The sequence below is a fragment of the Nematocida minor genome (assembly GCF_024244105.1).
Source record: "Nematocida minor strain JUm1510 chromosome Unknown 7888, whole genome shotgun sequence".
Classification (NCBI taxonomy): Eukaryota; Fungi; Microsporidia; genus Nematocida; species Nematocida minor.
In genome coordinates this window covers 1-22,990 of record NW_026250379.1, presented here as the reverse complement: position 1 = coordinate 22,990, position 22,990 = coordinate 1, and the positions used below count along the sequence as shown (strand labels likewise).

Below are 22,990 nucleotides of genomic sequence, written 5' to 3'. Positions count from 1 at the left end.
TTTGCAGAGAGGATATTGACTATATTCACCTGTCTTTTGTATTCTCCTGCTGCAGTATTAGCTCACCAGAGCAATTTGTGCGAGCAGTAACATTTATTTGCCAATGTTCTATAAATTCTAAAATTAATTAGCAAATCAATGAAGCAGCAATAAAAGTTTTAGTCGGCTTGCTAGTGTCAATGAAGTACAAGCAGAATTCAGTGCATCTGTCTCGCTACGAGCACGGGATGGTTTCAGTCTGTGCATCCATTGTGGCGTATACTCTTGCGCTTAGACTGCGCCCTATTGTGCGGTACGGCGTGCTTATCAATGAGTTCGACCCGTGGTTCAACTACAGATGCTCAGAGTACATGTGGCGCAATGGAATAATGAAGTATTTTAATTGGTTTGATAGGAGCACATGGATACCAGAGGGGAGAGACATTGCTGCTACAACATATCCTGTACTCTTCGTTGTTTCCAACTTATTTCACTTTTTTTTGCACAGGTTCATCAGAATAAGCCACTACACAGTCTGCTGCACTACACCCATTCTCCTATACCTAGGATGTTTGTTCATATTTTGGAAAATATGTGCAGCTACATTTACATCGCACAGTGCTGTGAAGAGATCAGTGGCAGTTGCTCTGTTTAGTCTGTCTGGAGGCCTCTTTGAAAAGACCATTGCAGGGGCATATGACTACGAGAGTCTCTCTCTGCTTCTTTCTTTGTCGATTATCTACACGTATATTCTATACATAAAGGAAAAGAGCGAAGGAGAAAAAGGAGGAGGATGGAAAAAATATAAAATATTTGCAGCTATTCTTCTGCTGCAGAGTATATTCAGGGCGTCCTGGGGCGGGAGCATTTTTACTGATGTTCTGCTGTATGGACACTCATTCTTTACTTTCAGCAGCTGGAGAATGCTTTTTGTGAACACTTTAGTGAATATGTGTGTAGAGAGTATCCTTCCTTTTCTGAAGGCAGGCAGAGCCATGAATCTCTTGAAGATAGCGCACTGCTTCTCAATGGAGGTAATGTATAGAATATTTACAGCTGACAAAACAGGGAAAATTCGGTACTTATTTATTTTGTGTACGGGTGTTATTTTATCTCTCGGTGGAATCTATGGGATAGAGAAGAACGGGAGAATGAATGAAGTTTTGAAACATCTTGCGAAGAAGAGCAAACTCTACAACTTGTTTATAAAGAAAGCAGCACATCCGATTGTTGCATCCATTACTGAGCACAGGCCGCCTGCACTCTCTCAGGCAATTGCTCTGTGTGGTCCCATGGTTTGTGCCATTCCTGTTTTAATAGTCTATGGGATGGAAAAGATACGGAAGGATTCTAAAAATAGAAGTATAGATCTTTTTATTCTCGAAAGCCTTGTGTTTTCGTCCTTTTTATTCATGCGCATGGAAAGGTTTGCCTTCCTTCTAGCTCCATTTTTATCGATATTTGCGTCTGATTTGTTCTGTAACACTCTCTACGCACTGAATGCATCGAATGGAAGCAAAAGCTTGAAAAAAGAAGGTATGAAATATTTCGTAAAGACAGCTGCAAAGGTAGCAGCTGCAGTATCGATGGCAGTGCATGTCTATTTTTCACTGTGCACTGTCTACAATAAATCAACACAGGTTATAATAGCAGTGCAGGGGATAAGTAATAACAGCAAAATAATAGTTGACGATTTTAGAGAGAGTGCTGTGTATATGAAGCACAATCTAGAAAAAAACTCAGTCATTGTCAGCTGGTGGGACTATGGATACCAAATAACAGGAATGACAGGGCTATCTACGGTAATAGACAACAACACAAATAATTATGAACGAATATCAGAAGTAGCCAATCTGTTTGTTTCTCCAGAAGAGAATGTGTCCAGAGACAATCCGTTTTTGAAGAGAATAGTTCCCGATGAAAAGAGAGATATCTACATATACACCGTATGTGGATACACTTCAAAGTATAATTTATCTGACTTGCATAAGATGCAGTGGATAGCAAAGATAGCTAAGGAGAAAAACAAAGAGATTGATCCAGAAAGCTTCTACTACAAGACAGAGAAGAAAACTTTTCACAATTTCCAAGACGTAATAGACATGGACATAAGAACACAAACTCTTGATGGTGTGCCAGTCAGCATTTCTTCACCACTTAGAGAATCACTTTTGTTTAAGCTGTGTTTCTATGGACATAGCGACTCTATAAAACTCTCTAATCTGCAGCTAGTCCACGAGTCATCAAATAAAATAGTAAGACTCTACAAAGTAATAAAATAAAAAGTATATAGCTTACAAACAAAAGTAAATATTTAAATTGGAGAATTTTTATTGTATAATTTGCACACACTATGAAGCAAAAATAGTACACTCTGTTCTATATTTTTATTTTAAATTACTACCACTAAATTAAATTATTTGCATAGAGACTTCTGCAACATAAATTAAGAAGATTAATAGTTCTATTGCCATTGTCAGTTTTGCTAGCATTTAATTTACACAGAAGTAAGAATAGTTTTAATCAACTCAGTATCTTATTCTTATATACATAGACAGTTGCATTCTAGATAGTATTCAAATAAGTTTAATTTGGATGATAAGTATTTATTGTTGTCTCTTATTCTCAGCATTCTGCTATTTCTGGTCTCAAAGAGTGTATAGTATATAATTGTGCCATGTTATTTAACACTATAAGAATACTTGATCGAACACCATTTCCACTAGTCTCTTCTTTGCTAGAAGCGTATATTAAAAAAAATTAAAATTTTTCCGTCTTGGGAAGCCCTTGATCTTTTAAATTATTTTTTGCAATTAAAATTTTCAGGATGACCAGGAGAGAAGTTAAGCTAAAGGTAAACGTGGAAGGAATAGTAGAGAAATGCAAATCTATCTATAGTAGATATGATGCAGATTTTTTAAATACACAATGTATAAAACCAAGCTATTTGGTTATACTAAAGGACATATTTGGCGGTGATAGTCTAGAAATAGAAAGTGATCATAGCAAAGAAGAGAAGGAGCGCATCCTAGACATAATTATAAATGATATGTCTCAGTTCCTTATAGATAATGAGTATCAAGAATCAAAGATGTACGTGGTAGGCCAAGCACTAAAGAGTAAAGATGATAACTTAATTGAATCTAAGTCGATCGAACTAATCAATAAGTTTATGAAACCAAATCCATTTATATACAGACCAGAGCACGGTATTTATAGAAAGATTGCCATGAATGAATCATTTGAGCCTCTATACCCGGATGATGATAGTCCATACTTAAGCACTGGAACATCATACACTCTGGAGATTGATGATACAAAGCTACAAAATGCACTTCAGCTTAGTGAAGAGAATCTGCGTAAAAAATATTTTACTTATGCTAATTATCTATTATTTCTTCTAGAGCCAAGAGATGATTTAAAAAAATATTCGTCTATAAAAAAACACTACACATTAGAGGGGTTGTATGACTTGAAAGAAAAAAATGTAACATTTTTAGATTACGGGTTGGGGCTGATTTACGATAACAACTATACTTTTGAAAGGCTAATTGAGAGAATCAGAAGAATGGAAGCCGATTCTTGCGAACGAACGAGTATAGAAAAAGAAATTAAGGAAGCATTTATTCAGGAAGACTTGGACATAATCATTTCCGTTATTGACAATATAAAGGAAATTACATACGAGAAAAATATATACGAACGCATGGTTAGAGCATTGGATTACATGGCAAATAACACTACACTCTTGAAAGAAACAGAAGGGGGACCAAACATTCTGAGGATAAAAGCAGATTTAAGCAATTTTAAACAAGACTACTTAAGCAGTGATGCATGTTTGAGTGAAATAATAAAAGAAAAGTCAATTAAACTTTATGACGAAATAAGAGAAAATAAAATTCTTTTCAGAAGAAAGACCAATGAAAACAACGAGAGAGTAGGGAACTTAGAAGAATGGGAGAATAAAAATAAAAACACTCTTGACCCTCAGACCTACAATAAAATATTAGGAGAAAAGAAAGAAGAGATACAAAAAGCATATATTTCTTTTGATGCTTTTAAAAAGAAGTTAAGGTCATTGCAATTTGATGAAAAAAGAGAAAACATAGAATGGGAAAGTACTAGTGAACTTCAAAATCACCTTCGCTTCTTATCTGAACTAAGCCCAGTCCAAAATGAGTATTTGCTAACGAAGATAAAAGAAATTGCAAAATTACTAGACATCAAAGTAGTAATAGATGGAGTAGAGCCAGTAAAGGAAATGGAAGTGGAAGAAGCCCCTACGGGTTCTTTCTTGAAAGACATAAAACCCATTAAAAAAGGTATTGCTGGACTATTGACAAGTGCTTTTGTTCTAACAGGAGTAACAATAACAGCTTTCAATCAGTCTTCGAAGAGTAGCACGATGACTGTTGCAGATGTTCATAATGTGTTGAACAATAATGAAGCATTATCATATCATGAGCAGCAATAGCCACCAGCTGAGAAACATTAAAGAATATAATATGTCTTGAGCTATCTAACTCTAGTCAGCTGGCATTTGGAATAAATTATTCTTAAGTTTACGGATCTTCTACCACTGTGGCTATTATATTAATTACTGCTGCTCTGCTAATATTTTCAAGTTGCATTTTAATGAAGAATTTTTTAATTATTGTCTCTGCAATGCATTCACTGCTAAGTGAATCTAAGCAGCTCTCTAGCTTTCTGCAGGACAATCTACTGCATATAGGGGCCACTTTTATGCTTTTTATCTTCGTTATCTCTACAGCTACCATTCAGAGAGAAGAGAATCTATACTATACTTTATAGAATCCAGAGAGACAAGGAATGTATTGGCTTTAAGTTAAAACATCATATCCTAGGAAGTCAATCTCCTATTCTATTTCTTATTTCAGTCTTTAAATCTGAGTTCTTTGGTTGAGACTCTTTAAGCCAATTTCAGAGGGTGTATCCACAGCTAAAAAATATTTAATTGTGTAAGAGCAATAATAGCACTCTTTATTATGAAGTATATAAAAAAATTAAAGCTTTTCCGCCTTGGGAAGCCCTTGATCTTTTAAATTATTTTTTGCAATTAAAATTTTCAGGATGGCCAGGAGAGAAGTTAAGCTAAAGATAGACATGGAAGGGGTATTGAATGCATGCAAATCTATTGATAAAAACTATATTGAAGGTATAGGAGATATGTATGATTTTGACAATTTACTAAGATTTTTGAAAAAGCTGAAAGTTATACTCAGTGATAATATAAAAATAGAAAGTGAGTACAGCGAAGAGGAAAACAAAGCTGTTTTAGATATAATTATAAATGACATATGCCAGTATCTTATAGATACTCAATATGGATTAGAAACTATACGCGGGTTATGTTTTGCATTAAAGAATAATAATGATAAAATGTCAAAAAACATGATTGTTATAATATCGAATGAACTCATAAAGCCCAATTCACTCATATACAGGCCAGAGCATGGAATAAATATGCAGTTTGATAAGGATAAGCCTCTAGAAAATATAGATCCAGATGACGAGAATGCGGACCTGAGCACCAGAACATATACACTAGAGATTGACAGCACAGGCTTTTCTAGCATGGAAAGTTTTCTACAGGCCTCTGCAGTAAGAGTAGATATATATAATCTCTATTATTTTTCTGCTTTAGCTGATTTAAAATCCATGGACGATTTTGAGGTCTCATTAATAGAGAAACACTACAGTTTAAGTGATCTATACACTAAAACATATAAAAATACGGATGTTCTATTAATAGACTATGGAACAAGGCTTGTTTATGAAAAACAGAAAGAAATCGAAGAGTTGAACAAGCTAATCAAAGAGATGGAGCGCACTTCTGATGATAAGAAAAAGAATGATTTGATTTTACAAATTCATAAGTTATTTAGTCGAGAAGACTTAGGAATAATATATTCTATCAGAAATAATCTAGAAGTAGTTCGATATGAAAAATCAGTGCAAATCAACGCAATTAATATGGTCGAATACATGATAAACAATAATATACTTCTAGAAGAAAAAGATGGAGAAAAGGTTTTAAACATAGGCACCAACTTATATGATTTTTATAAAAACTTCAGAAATTCTCGTATGTATTTTAGAGAATTATCAGAAAAGAAAGAAAATAAGCTAGAGAAGGAAAAAGAGTTATGTCTACAAGAGTTGAAAGACAAGAAAGCGCTTTATTCTCAGCTAAAAGAGGAAGAGACAGAGGAGATGGAAAGAGTAAAATGTGCTATCAATACTATTGAAAATGAGATATACCTGCTAGAGTGTGATGGTAAAAAGGAATATATAGGAAACTATATTTTTGGATGTATGTTTCAAAACAGTGAGGATTTCTCAGATAATCTATATCCTGAGCAAATAAAATATATATTCAAAAAAATTAAAGCATTTGCAAATGCACAGAAAATAAAAACAGGAGAAACAGTAAAATTGCATAAAAGAAATGAAGAATTAAAAGGGCTAAAAGAGAAAGAAACTAAAGAATTAGAAAAAAAGAAAGAGAAAGCAGAAGCAGAGCCTAAGTCCTTATTTAAAAGACTTATTAGTGAAAATGGAAAATTTGCAGCAATATTCACAGGCACTGTCGCTCTGGGAGTAGCAACAGCAGCAACGCTTAATAACCACTATTCAAACGAGTCTGCGCAAAACTCAAGTTCGTCAGACTTTAAAGCAGCAAGACCAGGAAAGCTAAAGAATGATTAGCGCATTCAATTATCTGATATGTGCTCTCTAGACCATTACGGTTATCGTGTCTGTAAAGCATAAGTTTTATAGAACACGACGAATGAGAGAGAACAATAAATATCTTTATCTACTTTTAGTTTTATAGTGTCTTTTTTCACAGGTAAATTTTGACTTCTTAGTATTTGTTAACACAGTATAAACCATTTTAGTAGCACAAGAAAACAAATGCATAGAGCGCTCTTTGTTTATGTATATAAGATTTTAAGACTTTTAGTTATACTATAAAAAGTGCACTTGAAATAAAAAGAAAATAAATATAAGTGTATGCAATAAGCAGAATTTTATTTTTGCTTTTATTTTTCAATTATTAGCTATGGAAGACAAAGAAAAGTACAGTCAACTTTTCTTCTACAGCGAAATAATTTGTATAGTTTTAGCTTAAGTTCGGATGCTCGCAGAAATAGCGCAATTAGCTCTCTTCTGTAGCAAGTGTCTAAAAAGATAGATAGATGCTCTGAAGACAAATAGATGCATCTGTATAGGTGGATGCTAGTACGGAGTGTCTCTTGGCAATTGGTCTCTTTGCATCATCAGATGTTATCTGCCTCCTGTAGAATAATTAAGTATTTATTATTTTTAAATTTTTCTGTGAACTAATGAGAAAAGTCCTTTTTATAGCGCTGCTTGTGTCGTTTGCTGCGTGCATGACCACCACAGAGCGACTGGCCAGCTACATGGAAGAAATGAAAAGGAAGACGTGCGGACTGTATAACAGCATGGGCGGAATTCAAGGCGTTAAAAACACGATGGCAAAGAACATTGCACCGCTTGGCAGCAAAATAAAAGAGCACACAAAGAACTTTGCCTCAAAAATAAACACATTTGGATATACAAAAGTAATACCGCAGGCCAAGAAGGCATACGCCAGCATAAAGGAAAAAATAAACACGGAAAAAGAGAAGAGAAAAGACGCGCCTTTGGCAGAAAAAGTTGAGGAAGAACACGCAAGAGAAGAAGACATAATTCCACTGAAGGAGAACGAAGAAGAACAGCTGAAAGAGATTGAGAAGTTCCTAAGGGATATTATTAATGGAATGAAGGAGAAAGGAGAGCACGTAAACTTGCACGATGACTACAACTACGATGCAAATGAAGAGGAGAATGAAGAAGCCAATGGCCAGGCGGCGGATGAAGATAAAGAAGAGCTGAAGACGTTGGAAGATGAAAGCACCGAAAACAACGAAAGCGCGGCAGAGAAGGGCGCAGAGTTCAAAGAAGACCTTTAGTGTTTTAACTACTCAATAAATTTTTATTCGGAAATATTTTTAATTTTATGTCATACAACTTCTGCGATGAGTATGGGCGCCCTTACGTTTTAATACGAGAGCAAGAGACAAGAAAGAAAACAGAAGAAAAGAACATTCTTATCGAAAACATAGACAACTTCTGCGGAATAGTCGACACTCTGAGCACGTCAGTTGGGCCGTTTGGCGCAGATAAGGCGATTGTCAGCTCAGATGGAGAGGTCATCATAACGAACGACGGAGCAACCATTCTGAAAGAGATGGACATTGAGGGAACGCCCATGGGCAGGCTGATCACACAGCTGAGCACAGCACAGGACGACGAGATAGGAGACGGAACCACAAGTGTGGTGATAATAGCAGCATCTCTGCTAAAAGAAGCCAAGAAACTCGCAGTGAAAGGGATGCATCCTCTGAAAATAATCAGAGGGTTTGAAGAGGCCCTGGGAATAGCCCTAGGCGTGATAGACGCACACTCAGAGCTTCCAAAAGACGAAGACTTAAAAAGCACAATGGAAAAAGTAGCACAAAGCACACTCAGCAGCAAAGTGGTCAGCAGAGACATTGACACTTACATACAGATAGCAATAGAAGCAGTGCAGTCTGTGAGGGACAGCAGAGGAGAGGCAAACCTGGAGCTCATCAAGATAGAAGGAGAGAATAAAATAGGAGAGAGTGAGTTGATCAAAGGCGTATACATTGCAAAAGAGTTCAGCCACTTCCAAATGAAGAAAAGCATACCTGATGCGCAGATAGCAATCCTTGCGTGCCCCTTTGAGCCGCCCAAGGTAAAGGTAAAGCACGACCTGAATGTGTCCTCCGTCGAGGAGTTCAAAGAGCTTTCAGAGTACGAAAAAAGAATATTCTTTGAAATGATCGACACCATAAAAAAATCAGGCGCAAATGTTGTTCTGTGCCAGTGGGGATTTGACGACGAGGCAAACTCTCTTCTCATGCAGGCGGGAATATCTGCAGTGCGGTGGGTTGGCGCACAGGAGCTGGAAATGGCTGCAATCCACACAGGCGCACAGATTGTTTCGCGCTTTGAAGATCTTTCAGAAGAGTCTCTGGGCACGGGATGTGTCGTAGAGGAAGCTGGAAGTGTGAGAATAAGAAACCAGAACAAAACAAGCGCAGTGACCATCCTAGTCAGAGGAGGAACCTCAGCAATCATCGAAGAAACGAAGAGAAGCATACGGGATGTTCTGTGCGCAGTGAGAAATGTAATAAGAGACCCAAAAGTAGTCAAAGGAGCAGGGTGCATTGACATGCTCTGTGCTGCTGCGGTGGAAGAAGGAATGCCCGGGTCAATTGGCCGCGGATACTCAAAGGCGCTGCAGGAGCTTCCCATGGCACTCGCCAGGAACATGGGAGAAGATCCGATCACTAAGATAGCGGAGGGAATAGCAGAGGGCGTGTGGGAAGGTGCGTACTCGAAGAAGCACCAGTACATCCTGGCCACACAGACGGCTAAGTCTATCATCAGAATTGACGATGTCTTTGGGGCATAAATAATAAACTGCTTTTGTTTTACCGCTTATTCAAAAGTCTGCACAAACAAAGAATCATCATTTATTTTGCACTTATTCTCTGGTTGTATTTCTGAATATGGTAGTGACTACCTATTGCTCAAAATCTGTACTAGTTTGCTGGAGACACTCTGCAACAGAGAGTGAAACGAAGGATGCTCAAAATAGAAAATATTTGTGCATATTTGGAAATAAATTAATATTATTTGGTAAATTAATTAAATCTAAACGTGGTAAGCGATATGCACGGTGCAACAGTCTTTCGAATAATTTGCAGTTCTATGACTCCACAACAAACAACAAACAATATTTAGCATTCGCTTTGTTTGTTTTTCATGAACTTATCTAGGAACAGAGAGTTGTTGATATTAGCCCTATATATATGTAATTTTTTTTTCTGTGTTATGTGTATGAATACAAAGGACGAAGCTGTTCCTTCCAATAACTCTCAGGGTCTAAGACTGCCAGGCGACATAAAACCACGGGACTACAACCTGGAAATACTGCTCAAGGAGAGCACCTCTGAGTTTACAGGGCACGTAGTAATTACTGCAGATGTCTTGAAGAGCACAGATAGAATATCCCTGCACGCAAAGAATCTGAACATTACGGAAGTAAAAGTGTCCAAGATAGACGGAAAAGGAAAGAGTGAAGACATTCCTGTGGCTGAAGACACGATTGAGAAAGTGAATGGAAATAGCAACCCAAACTCCATTATAACCATAAACACAAAAGAAAGAATGGGGGCTGAAACAAAGATAGCTATTGACATATTCTACAACGCAAATGTCTCTGATGACATGGCAGGGTTCTACAAGAGCGATGCCACAGAGGGAGAGGATGCAGCAGGATACATCTACTCCACACAGTTTGAAGCTACTTCTGCAAGACTTGCCTTCCCCTGCTGGGATGAGCCTGAGTTCAAGGCAACCTTCAACATCTCCATCGTAGCGCCTACTAAGTACACAGTGTTGTCCAACTCTTCGCTGAAAAACAGCACAGCACACTCTGAGTACATAAAGAACAACGCAAGCTACGACGATAATGTTCTGTACACTGCGCACACTTTCAAGCCCACTCCTGTTATGTCCACATACCTTGTGGCATGGGTGATTGGCGAGCTTGACTTTGTAGAAGAGGAAAGAATAAAGGTGTACACCCCCAAGGGCCAGAAAGAAACAGGAAAGTTCTCGCTTGACGTAGCTGTAAGGTGCCTGAAGTACTTCGACGAGTACTTTGGAATAGAGTACCAAATGGACAAACTTGACATGGTGGCCATCCCGAACTTCTCAGCAGGCGCCATGGAGAACTGGGGACTTGTCACATACAGATCCTCGTCTCTCCTGTACAGAGAAGGAAGCACAACAGAGATGCAAAAGCTGTACATTGCAGAGACAGTGTGCCACGAGCTGGCCCACCAGTGGTTTGGAAACCTCGTGACGATGAAGTGGTGGAATGATCTCTGGCTGAACGAAGGATTTGCAACATGGGCAGGGACTCTAGCTACAGCTGTCATGGCAAAGGACATCAACCTAATGTACAACCCGTGGGAGGAGTTCTTGGAGAGCGACATAAGCAGAGGGATGCAAATGGACGGTAAACTCTCCACGCATCCAATAAATGTACGGGTTGAGTCCTCTGGTGAAATATCTTCAATATTTGATGCGATTTCCTACTCGAAGGGGGCATCAATGATCCAAATGCTGTCAAAGTACGTGGGAGAGAACAAGTTCAAGGAAGGCCTGCAGAAGTACATCAAAAAACACAAGTACGGAAACACAGAGACAAAAGACCTGTGGAAAGAGCTGGACTCAGCAGACGGAAAAATAACAGAGTCAATGACCAACTGGATCGACACTGCAGGGTATCCAAAAATCTCTGTGGAGATAGAGGATAGCTCTTTAGTCCTTACACAGACGCGGTACCTTCCCTCCAAAGACGCCGCAGAGACAGAGTCAGAAAGAGACGAAAAATGGATGATATTTTTGACTAAAAAGAGATTCACATCAGATGGAGGAGCGCACGAGGAGTCTATCCTCTTCCCAGGGAAGGAAATGCGCCTTAACCTCGACAAGGGCCACATTCTGTTCAACGTTGATGCAACTGGCTTCTATTTGGTTGAGTACTCTGATGATGTCCTTAACTGGCACATTATCCCCCTTCTCCAGTCTGACAAATTATCGCAGTTTGAGAGATACGGGATATTCAGAGATATAATCAGTCTGGCTACAGACGGCCACAGGAGCGCAACGTACGCCCTGAACATGATGCAGTATGTGAAAAGCGATGAAAGAGCATTTGTTGTAGGATTGGTGGCAGGGTACCTAACAATGCTATCAAAGAGATACATAGATGACAAAGAAATTTATCTAGCAGTGTCCACAGAGCTATCGAATCTCCTGCAGAAATACCTCGATGGTGTAAACAGCTTTACAACAGTTCCTGACGATGGCGAAGTGAGAAAGCTGCGAATAATCGCAGTAGGCGCGCTAGCACAGATAAAGGACTCCCCAATCCAGAAGGAAATATGCAGGCTAGCAGAGGCGAATGAGCTCTCCAAAGTGCACAAAGACTACAAGGCAAGCATGTACGCATCCTATGCTAAGTACGGAGGAAAGAAGGCGTACGACTACCTCTACGAGATCATAAAAAGCAAAACAGCAAATGAAAACGAGAAGCTATTTGCCATATCAGCTATATCCCACTCGCAGGACGAGGTAGATGCCGTGTTCAAGCTGTTCGCAGAGAGAAACCCGTACATCAAAAACCAGGATAAAATGAGAATGGTGCTTGGGCTGGCGCAGCAAAAGGAGCAGAGAAAAACCTTTAGAATGTTTGCAGAGAGCTTTGCAGATATCGTTAAGATATTTGATACAACCCGCGATAACGTAGCAAGGTTTGTGGAGGTGTTCATTGCATCGCAAAGAAAGAGAGAAAACATCGAAGAGGTCATGCAGTTTTTCAAAAAGAAAGAAAACGTACAGGACGCCTGGGTCTCTGCAATAAAGAAGGGATCAGACATTGCCGAGATACTGAACAGGTTCTACGAGGAGAACAAGCAGGGAATGATCGAATGGTCTGCCACAAAAACCGTAGAAGAATAGTCTGAGCAAGCAGTGAACACTAAGCACAACTGAATAAATGATTATCTTTCTATCTGATTGTGGCAATTAATTGGCAGTTGTAAATGTGCTAGCACTCTCTGGCGTAACAGTGACTCTCCGGCTCCTGGAGATGAATAGAAACTGGAATTAATTTTGTTTATTTCTTAGCCTGTGTCTTTTGCAGGAGTGCATCTATCTTTAGAAGTTTTGCTTGGACATCTTTCTTTGTGCGCGATGGAGCAAATCGGGAAAGCGCTGAGAATACCACTTCAAATCTGTTTCTTGTGCGCGCTGGTGTCTTTGCTGCTATTTTAGTCAGGGCGTCTACTTCTGTGCTCTTCCATCCGTCTGCGTCTACCGTTATATTCTCCTTTGGCTTCGATTTGCTCTCTTTGTTCACACGGGGGTCGTGCTTTATGGCGAGGGCAACCAGTTTTCTTATTCTTTGGTTGTCGTCTGATTTCTTCTCGTCGAGCATCTTTTTGTTCTGCACTGCTGCATGTCTTCGCATCTCTCTGCTCTGGTAGTCTTCATCGTTGCACAAAAACTCGAAAGAGCGGACTGACTCAAAGCTCTGCCAAAATTTGTAGAATGAAACTATTTCAGCGTCTTTGCTGTTCAGATCACCAAGAGAAAGCGAGCACGGCTTTGTGCTGAATGCAAGGTTTCTCTCGAATACTTCATCAAACGTACTGAAGAACTCTTCGGCTGTATATTCTTTGTCTATGGGGATGCTTTCATCAAAGGCAATGAAATCGTAGAGGCGCTTCTTGTGCGGGTTTCCAAGGGTTTCGTGCGCTTTTGTCAGGGCGATGAAGGAGGCTCCTCCATCTTCTATTTTGCACGACAGCAGCCTGTCTGGGTGGAAGAGCTTGGCCTGTTTCTTGAACGCGTCCTTGTAGTCTGCTTCTGTGTACGACTTTGTCTCTTCCTGCGTTATCCCCATTAAGTAGTAGAGATCTAACGACTTCCAGTCTTTTATTTCATCCACTGAGTATTTTGAAAAGAGCTCCTTTGGCGACTTCATCTTTTCCTGTGTTTTTTTTATCTGCTTCTTTGGCATGTCTCTGAACGTTCTTTGGCCGGTGTAGCTTGTCACACTCATTCTGTCTTCTGATAAATTTTTTATTTTAATATGGAAGCTGAAGATGTCGAACACTCTGTGAGTACGGACACGGAAGAGAGCAAAGACATGGACAACATACACTACGAGCCGTACGACGAGTCAATGGTCGAGTGGCTTGTTGACATCATAAAATCGCACGAAAAGCTGAAAAAAGCAAGAAATGCCGTTTTAAACAGACACTTTGGAGAGCTCGGTGTGTCTGCCAACCTGGAGGAGCAGGAAAAGCTTCTGCTGATTCACGAATACATAAACAAAGACTTTGTGTACCCGCCCGTCTTTCTTGGGTCCACTCTTGGCTTCAACAAGAACAATTGGAATAAACACATTGAAAAGATACTGGAGCCGTACGAGATAAAACAGAAGCCGATCTACGGAGTAAAGGAAACATGCTATCTCTTCGAGAGAATGAAGTATTTAATACTAAAGTACATGGAAAGAATAAGAAAATAAATTGTAAAGTCAGAATACCAAGGACGCAAAGTTTTACTTTACTTTTACAGACACATCAGTACTTCTCTCCATTCACGGGTGCGTTAGACACTGCCTCTGATCACTTACATACATTGAAAATAAAACTGGCAGTAAAAGACTGAAATACGGAGACAGAAAGTTTTTTAGTTTTTTCTTTATTAATAGTCGCACAGTAGTCATTATCCTGGCACCGCAAAGACCACTCAAATCAGGGATAAAAGCAGCATAGAGTCTATGTAAGACTAGCTGCTGTGCAGAGCACCAGCTGCATAGATAGATGTTGATGCTGCTTTCTTTTGGGTGCTCGTGGTAATGAAAAACAAGCTATATTAACAGCTCTACCAGCGTAGATGCAACTGTGTTGGTGAATAAAATGCTCCAGTAGCTGCCAAACTCTTCAAGGTACTGGATGGTGTGCAGCCTGAACAGTCTTGTTTTAAACTCTTTGCTTTCTTTTGCTTTTATTGCTGGGAGTGTCTGAAAGATCTCTAGGTACGAAACGTTCCCTTCTATTTCTCCTATTCTTTCTATCTTGTGCTGGATGTACTTCTCTTTTTTTATGTTTGAAATGTTCAGCATCTTCAAGTGCTGTTCTATTTCTTTCAGGTTCTCGACGTATCTTTCGATCTTTTCTTTTGATATTTTTTGTTTTTTCAAAGTTCGCATGACATTTTTTATCTGCACAGACTCCATTTTCATCTTTCTTGCTGCGCTCATGTACTTGTCCCGTATGTGCATCTGCACACAGTGCATGAACTCCTTCAGATACGCCTCCTTCAACGAGGGAAAGAGATCAGCTATCCCGCAGTCCTTCTTGTTTGCCAAAACCTGCGCTTCGTACTTTCCGATGATGCTGTCCATTGTGTCCAGGTCTGCGTCTGGGACGCCCTGGATGTCTCCGCTCTCTATTCTCTCTTTCACGCCCCCCACCAGCCGCGCGAACCCCGGGCTGTTTACAAGGCGGGAGTTTTTAAATGGATTGGACGTGATTTTCAAAGAAGAGTAAAACTCTTCTGCTTTTCTGTAGTCTTTTAGCTCTTTATTTCTTTTGTTCTCTTTTAGATACCGCGCAAGGCGAGTGGGAAGGTACGTTATGTAGTACGCTCCTGCGCACATAGATAGTGCCAGCATTAATTTAATTATTTTCATGGTCCCCCACACTTTGATGTTCATCTTTGATTATTTTTTATTGTGGCTTCACGTTTTGTAAAATGCAAGAAACACGGGAGGGAGCAGAGTTTCACTCGGAAGAGAAGAGCACGGATGTCGAAGAAGACATCAGAAAGCTCATGAACAAAAAGGTAAAGCACTCGGAAAAACAAAAGGACCTTCCCATTGAAACAGTGGAGACCGCTATTTCCCTGCTAAAGCAGCTTACAGTGCAGTACGACGAGCTGGAGGCGTTCTTTAAGACGGCAAAACCTGAGAATACAGAACAGTTTCCCATTGAGTTGGTCAGTGAGATCGTAAAATCAAGCAAAATATCGCCCGTTCTGTGCAAAATGATAGAAAACATTGCAGAGCAGAACAAAGAGCTGAGAAAAGAGGGAGATTTGACAAAGGTGTCAGAAGTGTCGATAAAAAACCAGCTGGAGCAGGTGAACACGTCGTACAGAACAGCGAAAATGGAAGCAAAATATTTGAACCAGGCGCTGAATGAAGCCACCAAGGAAATAAAAAAACAAAAAGAAGAGTTCGCGCAGCAGAGAAAAAGAGTACTGGAGCTGGAGACAGCTTTGGACGCACAGAAGAAGCTGGCTAAGGAGCTGCTGAGAGATAAGAAAGTAAGCAATAAAGAGACAGACATTCATGAAGAAGAGAAACAGGTGCTTCAGAGCATAATAGAACACAAGGACAAAGAAATAGAAAAAATAAAAGCACAGGAAGAAGAAGCGGTCTATGACAGAAAAAGAATAAAAAGAGAGCATGAAGTGCTGCAGATACAGTACAACAGACTGAAGAAAAGAGCAGAGCTGAAAGAGAAGGCGCTGAATAACTGCACAACAGAGATGGAAGGGCTGATAAAACAGATGGACAAACTGTCCAGATCAGAGATGCAGAAAAAAGAGAGACTGGAGTACCTGGCAATCAACAACAAAAAGAAAGAGTATGACACACAGGCATACGCCACAAGCAAAAGCAGGGCAGGCCATGTGAGAGCAACAAAAGCACAGACAGAAAAAGCAAAGACAGCAGAGCCCGCTGCTAGAGTAAAAGATCTGCCTGCAGGAGAGAGCGCAAGTGTGCGCAGAAACACTCCGATGCAGCCTGAAGTAATACCCGATGAAACCGAGGAGTCAGAGAGAGAGCAAAGCATAACAGACATTCCCATCTCTTTTTCCCACGCGGTGGATGATGCATCGGTGTCGGACATGGAAGACACAGTTTCATCGAACAAAACAGCAACAAGCTTCAAGGAGATGCAAAAAAGAACAGAGGAAATGGCTAAAAAGTTCAAAGAGCTGGAAAACCTGCTGAGCGAAATAAAAAAGTCAAATGACTCGGAGCTGGACAAGGTAGAGGAAAGAATAAACCACAGAAAGTAGGCACAGCCTGCAAAATAATAAACGCACAGAAATGGAAAATCTAGTTACGAAACATTTTTAGTAGAATAAAAGAATAAATATAACCAAATACTTGTCGTTGCAATATGTTACAGTATCATAGAGAAGCACTAAGAATAAACTGTCTTACGAGTGTAAAGTGTAAGTAATTTAGACAGTTTCCTTTTTAGATGATTAGTAAATAAATGGAATGTACAATTGTTTGGAATATTGCTAGCGTAGGAGAATAGTAATTAACTAAATGAAATAATTTATTAATTAACTTGGGTAAATTAATTAATATTCGAAATGCCTCCTGCTCATAGAAAAATTTCAATTAATAGTCCGAGAATGCCTCCATTATTTCTTGAGCTAAGTCGCAAAAACAGTAGTTAATTCGCTATACATGGTAATATAAACATCTACATCCACTGGGTTGTATAGAGAATGGCACTATCTTCTGAACTGCAGATATTCTTGATGGTGGCGCACCTTGTACTGCTCCTAGCATACTCTATTGGTTCTTCATCCTTGGCTTGTTTTGTTCCTAGTGGCTGGCACGTGTTAATTATTATTATTATTAAGGAGTAAATATAAAAGGATTTTTAAGAAAAGAAAATAATGGATTATGCAAAGCTCAAAACAAGATTGAAGGACAAGTTCACAAAAGAGTACAAAAAGACAAAACACACAGAAGAGTACACCGAAGCAGAAAAGACCTACAAAAGAACAAGAGACTCAATTAAAATGATGGAGATAGAGCTGCAAGCTCTTATCCAAGCGTTCTCGGCTTCTACTTTGTACGAGAATTTAACAAACACTTTTTCCTCTGGCTTGGAGATAGTAAAAGATACGATAAAAAGACAGAACAAGACAAAGACAGAGGTGTCCAAGGAAGAGCCTGATGTGTTTGGGGTCTTCTCTGGATCTGCGCTGGCCATTGCCAACAGCACCACCGGCGAAGCGGCTCGGCAGTTTGAAGGCCTTTCCTACTCCCTCAAGAAAGTGTCAGCATCTAGAGTGCAGTTCAAAGAGGGCATGCTTCGGGTCATCGACTTAATAAAAGAAACAAAGGAAGCATCCATGGACATAGACGACAATAGACTGAAAATCCTGGACATAAGGCAGATTATAGAGTCAAGCAAAACCCTCGAGGAAGAAGAAAAGTACAAGAACGAGTTCACCGAGGCCACCAGTAGAACATATGATGAGATGAAAAGGTACATAACGTCTTCAGAGCTTTCAGAGATAGCCCTGGGGATAACAGGGTCCCTGCGAGGGTTCTTTGGCGACGCGTACGATGCAATGGCTGAGAACATAACAGATAAGTAACTAAATCATCATTTTTATTTTATTTTGCAAAGCTGAACTTTTTCAAAAACTTTTCGGTTGTTTTGGAGTCAATGCTTCTAGATATTTCTACCCTTGTTTTCTCCGAGAGATCTTCAAGGGTGTCAGCTGCTGAGACTGTGCACACAGGCACCCTGGGGATGGTAAGATAGTAGAAAAGATGGTAGAGAAATGCAACTACTTGGCTGCTGAACTGCGGGAGTATGCAGATGTCAAAGAGGTTTATATCATACGTTGCGTCTGGTGAGTACTTCAAAGATAGAACCTGCTGCACATCTACGGCCTCAAGAACTTCTGATGGATTGGTGTATATTGTGCCGTTTGTTATTCCTCCTGCCATCATAAAGACCACCACTCTTCCCGTTTCTACTTTTTTGTCTATCTCCGACTTATCTGCTGGCTTTATCATGTTGTGTCTGCTGACTGCAAAGATCTTTCCATTCCTTAGAAGATAGACGCTTGGCGACTTTAGTATTTTGTGCAATAGAGACACGTCAAATATTGAGGAGTACGTTGATAGGAAGATTTTTCTGCTTTTTATTTTCTTTTCTGTTTCTCTGTTCTCGTATTTCACAGAAGCAAACGATCCTGCGGCATATTTATACAGGAACACAGGCAGGGACACAAGCATTTTAAACACAGTCAGTTTTACAATCATGTTGAAAATAGTGAACTGGTACTTTATAATTCGTATGTACGGGTTTATTCCTGTGACCGAGTCGCTAAACTCTGTGTACTTCTCCATCTTTCTAAAATATTTGCGAATAAAATAGCAAAAATACTCCAGAGCTATTCCGTGCGCACTTTCCGAATGAAAGAAACACTTCTTCCGCCCATTTCTATTCCTATGCTATTTTTCAGCAGTACTTCTATGAGCTTATCAGTGTAGTATGCATTGATATTGCATTTACTCTCTTCTTTTGGTTTGCTCGGGTTTTCTGCATTTTCAGTTCCAATAGGTCTGCTAGTGTATGCTATTTTCAGAGAAAGATCCAAGGGAGGGCTGTGTGCTATCTTTCCATGGTAGGTATATGTTATATCGAGCAGCCGTATGGTGTACATCTTCTCTGCCGCTATTTCTATCTCCTGTCTGATCTGGAACAGATCGTATAGATAGTGAAACAGCAAATACTCATCGGATAGACACATTTTTATCTCATTGTAGAAGATCTTCAAAGTTTTTGGCGCTGATTCTAGGCTATCGCAGTTATTTCTGGCGATAAGACACTTTGGTGCTCTTTCTGCTTCCATGATCAGATGGAGCGTGGAGTACAGCACACCGTCTTTTTTTGGGTTCATCTCCTGCTCCACCAAGTGCCCAAACTCTCTATTGTGGCAGGACCACATGTCCACGAGCTCTTCCCAGCCCTCTGCTGGCAGCCTCAACACGGTTTTGCTTTCTTGCTCTGTGCATCCGCAGAGACACGCAATCTTTTTCAGCACTGACTTCATCCTGTCCTCCAGCTCGCTGTTTATTTTCATCTCCAGCGATGTGATTTCCGGTGTGCTGAATATGTTCTGTGTCCTTATTATGGTATATGCACTCTCTCTGTATATTTTATGCTCGTTAGCTAAGAGTGCGGCAATGACTGAATTGTCTTCCGAATACTCCTCATTTTCTATGTATATCAGACACCCTCCAATTCCATCCAACACCTCCACTAGCATCGGCTATTCTTCTGTTGGCTAAATTTTTATAACATAAATCCGTGAATTAAAATTTTTTAATGAACCACGGAACGGAAGCCATCCAGCCCCACACAGAAACAGCTCAGAATGAAACTATTCCATCAGACAAGGACACATCTGCTGTAAAAAGCAAGCTCGAGCAGATTCTCAAGAAAACAGAAATAAAAGAGATCAACTGCGCCCCAAGAAAGACACTCATGCTTCTTTCTCTCAAGTCCCCGCTCACGTGCAGACTGCTTTTGAACGACCTAACCTCTCTGCTCCCAGAGAACATTCTGAGAGACTCAAAGCTGAAAGAGAGATTTACTCTGAGCGAAATATCCGACATGGCAGATCTCAGAGACGCAGACAATGTGCTCGTCATAGAGACAAGAAAAAAGAGCCCTGCCCCCATTATGTGGCTAGTTTCCAAAGATATCACAGAAACAGGCGAAGATAAATTCGACGTCATGAAGTTCATTCTAACAGGAGTCTACACGATGAGCGAGCTGAAGTTCACAGGCAACCCTCTCTCGAATACGCAAATGATGACTGTATTCACACACGACTTCGACAACAGCACAGGCCTCAGAAGAGCCAGAACTATTCTTACAAAAATGTTCAATACAACGAAGAAATCCGACAGTGCGCCCCAGGGAACAACAGACTACACAGACAAAATAGCATCTTTTTTCATTCTGGACAACCAGATAATCGCTAGATTCTACCACATCCAGAAGAAAACAAAGGAAACAGAGAAAATAGTTGCTGAAAGAGCCCTGAAAGAGCAGAGACTGAACCAGGAGCAGAAAGAAGACGAAAAGCTGGAGGAAATAGAGCAGAACCACAAACCAGACGAAGACATCGTAGACCCCAACATAGAAGCCATTCTTGCATCAGACCAGGTCCCATGGTACGAAGTCAATGAAATCGGGCCCAGATTCACCATGCATCCCAGAGAAAGCGACTTAGACGACAACTACGTGGCTCCTGACGACAATAGAAGAGGAAATAGATTCATTGAGCCAGAGGAGGAGAGAAAGTAATTGATCCATTAAATATAATTTACTACTTTACTTATTGTCGTTAAATATTGAAATGTTTGTTTTTATTTCGAACCCATCATTTTTATTTTTGTGTACGCATTGAAGACTTTGATGTGGATGAAATGGTATTTAAATTATTTATATGCCTTTTATTCAAACTTTCACTGCTCTAGCTGATATATACGCATTGCATTTAGTTGAGAATTAGAAGAGACTCCTCTACTTCCTTATTTTTATGAACTTCATGCCCGTCAGAAGAATCGATGCACCAATGGCTAGTTTTGCATTCTCTGCCCTGCCCACCTGCACATGCAGTACGCCTGTCCGGCAGAAGTACGGGGTGCATCCTATCTGGATTAGAGAATTAAGACATTTTTTGTCGTCTGCTCCTGCATAACTGCCGCCCAGCTGCTTGTTGTAGTGCGATATCTCCTGGTAGCCCTGGAGAGGAACTCTGCTCAGAGAGAAATCTACATTCTCCACACTTGGAATAAAGATTTCTCTGAACACTGGAGAAACTTCTCCATCTTTCGTCACTCCCGCGATGCTTTCTATATGCTTCAGAGAATTTTTAAACACATCATTCATTTGGCTAAATATTTTCTCATCTGGGAGACTGATAGAGTATGCTCCAAGCTTGTGTGTTACTTCTATTTTTCCTGTCTCTTTAGAGCGTATTTTGTTCTTTCCTCGTCTGATGTCTAACGTGTATCCCCGTGCGTACTGTGTGGAGATCACAGCCCTCAGACCGCCTGCAAGAGTTTTTGCTTTGTAGCCCGTTCTGTAGCAGATTATCTCTACAGCTTTATCCGTTATATAGTGTGGATATATTCCATGGGCGTGCAGAAGGTTTTTAATGAGCGCGCAGAGCCTTGGAAACACCTTGTTCTTCTCTGAAACTTCTTGGAAGAACCTTTCGTATTCTGTTCTAAAATTCATCAGATAGTATTTATCCTGCTGCAGCTTCTGCTCTCCCTCGACATCAAAAATAAATTCAAAGTCTTCTCCGTACAGATTGCTGTAGAGAGTATTGTCTTTAGATATGCCCTGTGTCTTATTGAAGTATTCCAATGACTTACCCAGCACCCCGTTCAAGGCTGTTATCGATGCATCTGACAGCACTTTGTTGTCTTTTGGCCAGCTGTGGCCCCTTCCCACTTTCAGATAAATTTTTGTTCTGTTCTCTATCGATGCTCTTGTTTTTCTTTGGTAGCTTCCTGTGAAAAGCGACTCAAGTATGCTGATGGGGAATGTTGCTCGGATGGAATCCAGTGCTCTGAGGATTGCTTCGCTCGCTTTCTTCTTGTTTGCTTCGTTGTATGAATGGTTTACTACATCTGCAGGAACGGTTGGAGTGAGAATTCTTCCTTCTCTCTCGGTATTGTCTGTTTTTTTATCCTCAACCGTTTTTATTCTGAATATTTTGCTCAGTAGCTGGTATCTTACTGTGTTCTCATTCTCTGTAAACGACACACACACTCTCACTTTTCCGTCGTTGAACTTTCTGTGCTCTACTTTACTTCCCCATCGGCTTTTAAATTCTTTTATATCCTCCACATTTTCTGCTGCCTTCACGGGTCCTGCAAGGACGCTGTCTGGCTCTTCATTGTACTTTATGTGGAGATAGTACTTATCCCCGTGGACTGACAGATAGGAAGAATGCACTAGCTCTCTAAATATTACTTTTAGCTCTTTTTGGATGTGCTCTGCTTCTTCTGTGCTACTTTTTTTGCTCGCTGCTGGAAGAGTGTACTCTACTAGTTCGTCATAGCACAGAGAAATTCCCTTTGTTTCGCACTCTTCTATTTCAGCAAAGAACATATCGCTTTTTAGTGATCTAAGTATGCTTTCTTTCGTTTCTTCTTCTATCTTTATCGCTTTTGCAGGCGTTCCTATGAGTTTGTGTTTTCTCAGCAACTGCTCAAGCAGAGGACACAGTTTCATTTCTAACAAATTTTTTATGTGCTTATGAAATAGCCGGAAACACTGTGCTATTTTTTACTGCGAAAAGATTCTCTGGAGACGGAAGATGGCACATACTGCAGTAGTTAGTGCCTGAGCTAGATAGGCATGGAGTAACTCTAATTTGGCGCTTAGGAGTAAAAGTGACAGGGCTCCAGCGCTTTTAAAGCCATAAAGAATGCTCGATTATTATCGAC

General features: G+C 40.0%; 15 protein-coding genes across 15 annotated transcripts; 10 read left to right on the top strand and 5 right to left on the bottom strand.

Annotated features, from left to right (window-relative positions):
- Positions 1-179: 179 nt before the first annotated feature.
- On the top strand, positions 180-2,261 carry NEMIN01_1797 (dolichyl-diphosphooligosaccharide---protein glycosyltransferase; the record flags this gene model as incomplete). Its single annotated transcript, XM_051477739.1, has 1 exon — positions 180-2,261. The coding sequence occupies one exon, from the start codon at positions 180-182 to the stop codon at positions 2,259-2,261; it is 2,082 nt and encodes a 693-aa protein (XP_051333699.1).
- A 545-nt stretch (positions 2,262-2,806) lies between these two features.
- NEMIN01_1796 (uncharacterized protein) lies at positions 2,807-4,453 on the top strand (the record flags this gene model as incomplete). Its single annotated transcript, XM_051477738.1, has 1 exon — positions 2,807-4,453. The coding sequence occupies one exon, from the start codon at positions 2,807-2,809 to the stop codon at positions 4,451-4,453; it is 1,647 nt and encodes a 548-aa protein (XP_051333698.1).
- Positions 4,454-5,070: 617 nt separating this feature from the next.
- On the top strand, positions 5,071-6,708 carry NEMIN01_1795 (uncharacterized protein; the record flags this gene model as incomplete). The annotated part of the gene is made up of 1 exon (XM_051477737.1): positions 5,071-6,708. The coding sequence occupies one exon, from the start codon at positions 5,071-5,073 to the stop codon at positions 6,706-6,708; it is 1,638 nt and encodes a 545-aa protein (XP_051333697.1).
- Positions 6,709-7,346: 638 nt separating this feature from the next.
- NEMIN01_1794 (uncharacterized protein) lies at positions 7,347-7,976 on the top strand (the record flags this gene model as incomplete). Its single annotated transcript, XM_051477736.1, has 1 exon — positions 7,347-7,976. The coding sequence occupies one exon, from the start codon at positions 7,347-7,349 to the stop codon at positions 7,974-7,976; it is 630 nt and encodes a 209-aa protein (XP_051333696.1).
- A 47-nt stretch (positions 7,977-8,023) lies between these two features.
- NEMIN01_1793 (T-complex protein 1 subunit epsilon) lies at positions 8,024-9,505 on the top strand (the record flags this gene model as incomplete). Its single annotated transcript, XM_051477735.1, has 1 exon — positions 8,024-9,505. One exon carries the CDS (start codon positions 8,024-8,026, stop codon positions 9,503-9,505), a length of 1,482 nt encoding a protein of 493 aa, XP_051333695.1.
- A 422-nt stretch (positions 9,506-9,927) lies between these two features.
- Positions 9,928-12,627, top strand: NEMIN01_1792 (uncharacterized protein; the record flags this gene model as incomplete). The annotated part of the gene is made up of 1 exon (XM_051477734.1): positions 9,928-12,627. The coding sequence occupies one exon, from the start codon at positions 9,928-9,930 to the stop codon at positions 12,625-12,627; it is 2,700 nt and encodes an 899-aa protein (XP_051333694.1).
- Positions 12,628-12,784: 157 nt separating this feature from the next.
- Positions 12,785-13,732, bottom strand: NEMIN01_1791 (DnaJ-like protein subfamily C member 2; the record flags this gene model as incomplete). Its single annotated transcript, XM_051477733.1, has 1 exon — positions 12,785-13,732. The coding sequence occupies one exon, from the start codon at positions 13,730-13,732 to the stop codon at positions 12,785-12,787; it is 948 nt and encodes a 315-aa protein (XP_051333693.1).
- Positions 13,733-13,762: 30 nt separating this feature from the next.
- On the top strand, positions 13,763-14,203 carry NEMIN01_1790 (uncharacterized protein; the record flags this gene model as incomplete). The annotated part of the gene is made up of 1 exon (XM_051477732.1): positions 13,763-14,203. One exon carries the CDS (start codon positions 13,763-13,765, stop codon positions 14,201-14,203), a length of 441 nt encoding a protein of 146 aa, XP_051333692.1.
- A 345-nt stretch (positions 14,204-14,548) lies between these two features.
- Positions 14,549-15,397, bottom strand: NEMIN01_1789 (uncharacterized protein; the record flags this gene model as incomplete). The annotated part of the gene is made up of 1 exon (XM_051477731.1): positions 14,549-15,397. The coding sequence occupies one exon, from the start codon at positions 15,395-15,397 to the stop codon at positions 14,549-14,551; it is 849 nt and encodes a 282-aa protein (XP_051333691.1).
- Positions 15,398-15,435: 38 nt separating this feature from the next.
- On the top strand, positions 15,436-16,770 carry NEMIN01_1788 (uncharacterized protein; the record flags this gene model as incomplete). The annotated part of the gene is made up of 1 exon (XM_051477730.1): positions 15,436-16,770. The coding sequence occupies one exon, from the start codon at positions 15,436-15,438 to the stop codon at positions 16,768-16,770; it is 1,335 nt and encodes a 444-aa protein (XP_051333690.1).
- Positions 16,771-17,388: 618 nt separating this feature from the next.
- On the top strand, positions 17,389-18,099 carry NEMIN01_1787 (uncharacterized protein; the record flags this gene model as incomplete). The annotated part of the gene is made up of 1 exon (XM_051477729.1): positions 17,389-18,099. The coding sequence occupies one exon, from the start codon at positions 17,389-17,391 to the stop codon at positions 18,097-18,099; it is 711 nt and encodes a 236-aa protein (XP_051333689.1).
- Positions 18,100-18,118: 19 nt separating this feature from the next.
- NEMIN01_1786 (uncharacterized protein) lies at positions 18,119-18,862 on the bottom strand (the record flags this gene model as incomplete). Its single annotated transcript, XM_051477728.1, has 1 exon — positions 18,119-18,862. The coding sequence occupies one exon, from the start codon at positions 18,860-18,862 to the stop codon at positions 18,119-18,121; it is 744 nt and encodes a 247-aa protein (XP_051333688.1).
- A 44-nt stretch (positions 18,863-18,906) lies between these two features.
- NEMIN01_1785 (uncharacterized protein) lies at positions 18,907-19,785 on the bottom strand (the record flags this gene model as incomplete). Its single annotated transcript, XM_051477727.1, has 1 exon — positions 18,907-19,785. One exon carries the CDS (start codon positions 19,783-19,785, stop codon positions 18,907-18,909), a length of 879 nt encoding a protein of 292 aa, XP_051333687.1.
- Positions 19,786-19,844: 59 nt separating this feature from the next.
- Positions 19,845-20,831, top strand: NEMIN01_1784 (ribosome biogenesis protein BRX1; the record flags this gene model as incomplete). Its single annotated transcript, XM_051477726.1, has 1 exon — positions 19,845-20,831. The coding sequence occupies one exon, from the start codon at positions 19,845-19,847 to the stop codon at positions 20,829-20,831; it is 987 nt and encodes a 328-aa protein (XP_051333686.1).
- A 219-nt stretch (positions 20,832-21,050) lies between these two features.
- NEMIN01_1783 (uncharacterized protein) lies at positions 21,051-22,775 on the bottom strand (the record flags this gene model as incomplete). The annotated part of the gene is made up of 1 exon (XM_051477725.1): positions 21,051-22,775. The coding sequence occupies one exon, from the start codon at positions 22,773-22,775 to the stop codon at positions 21,051-21,053; it is 1,725 nt and encodes a 574-aa protein (XP_051333685.1).
- Positions 22,776-22,990: the final 215 nt, after the last annotated feature.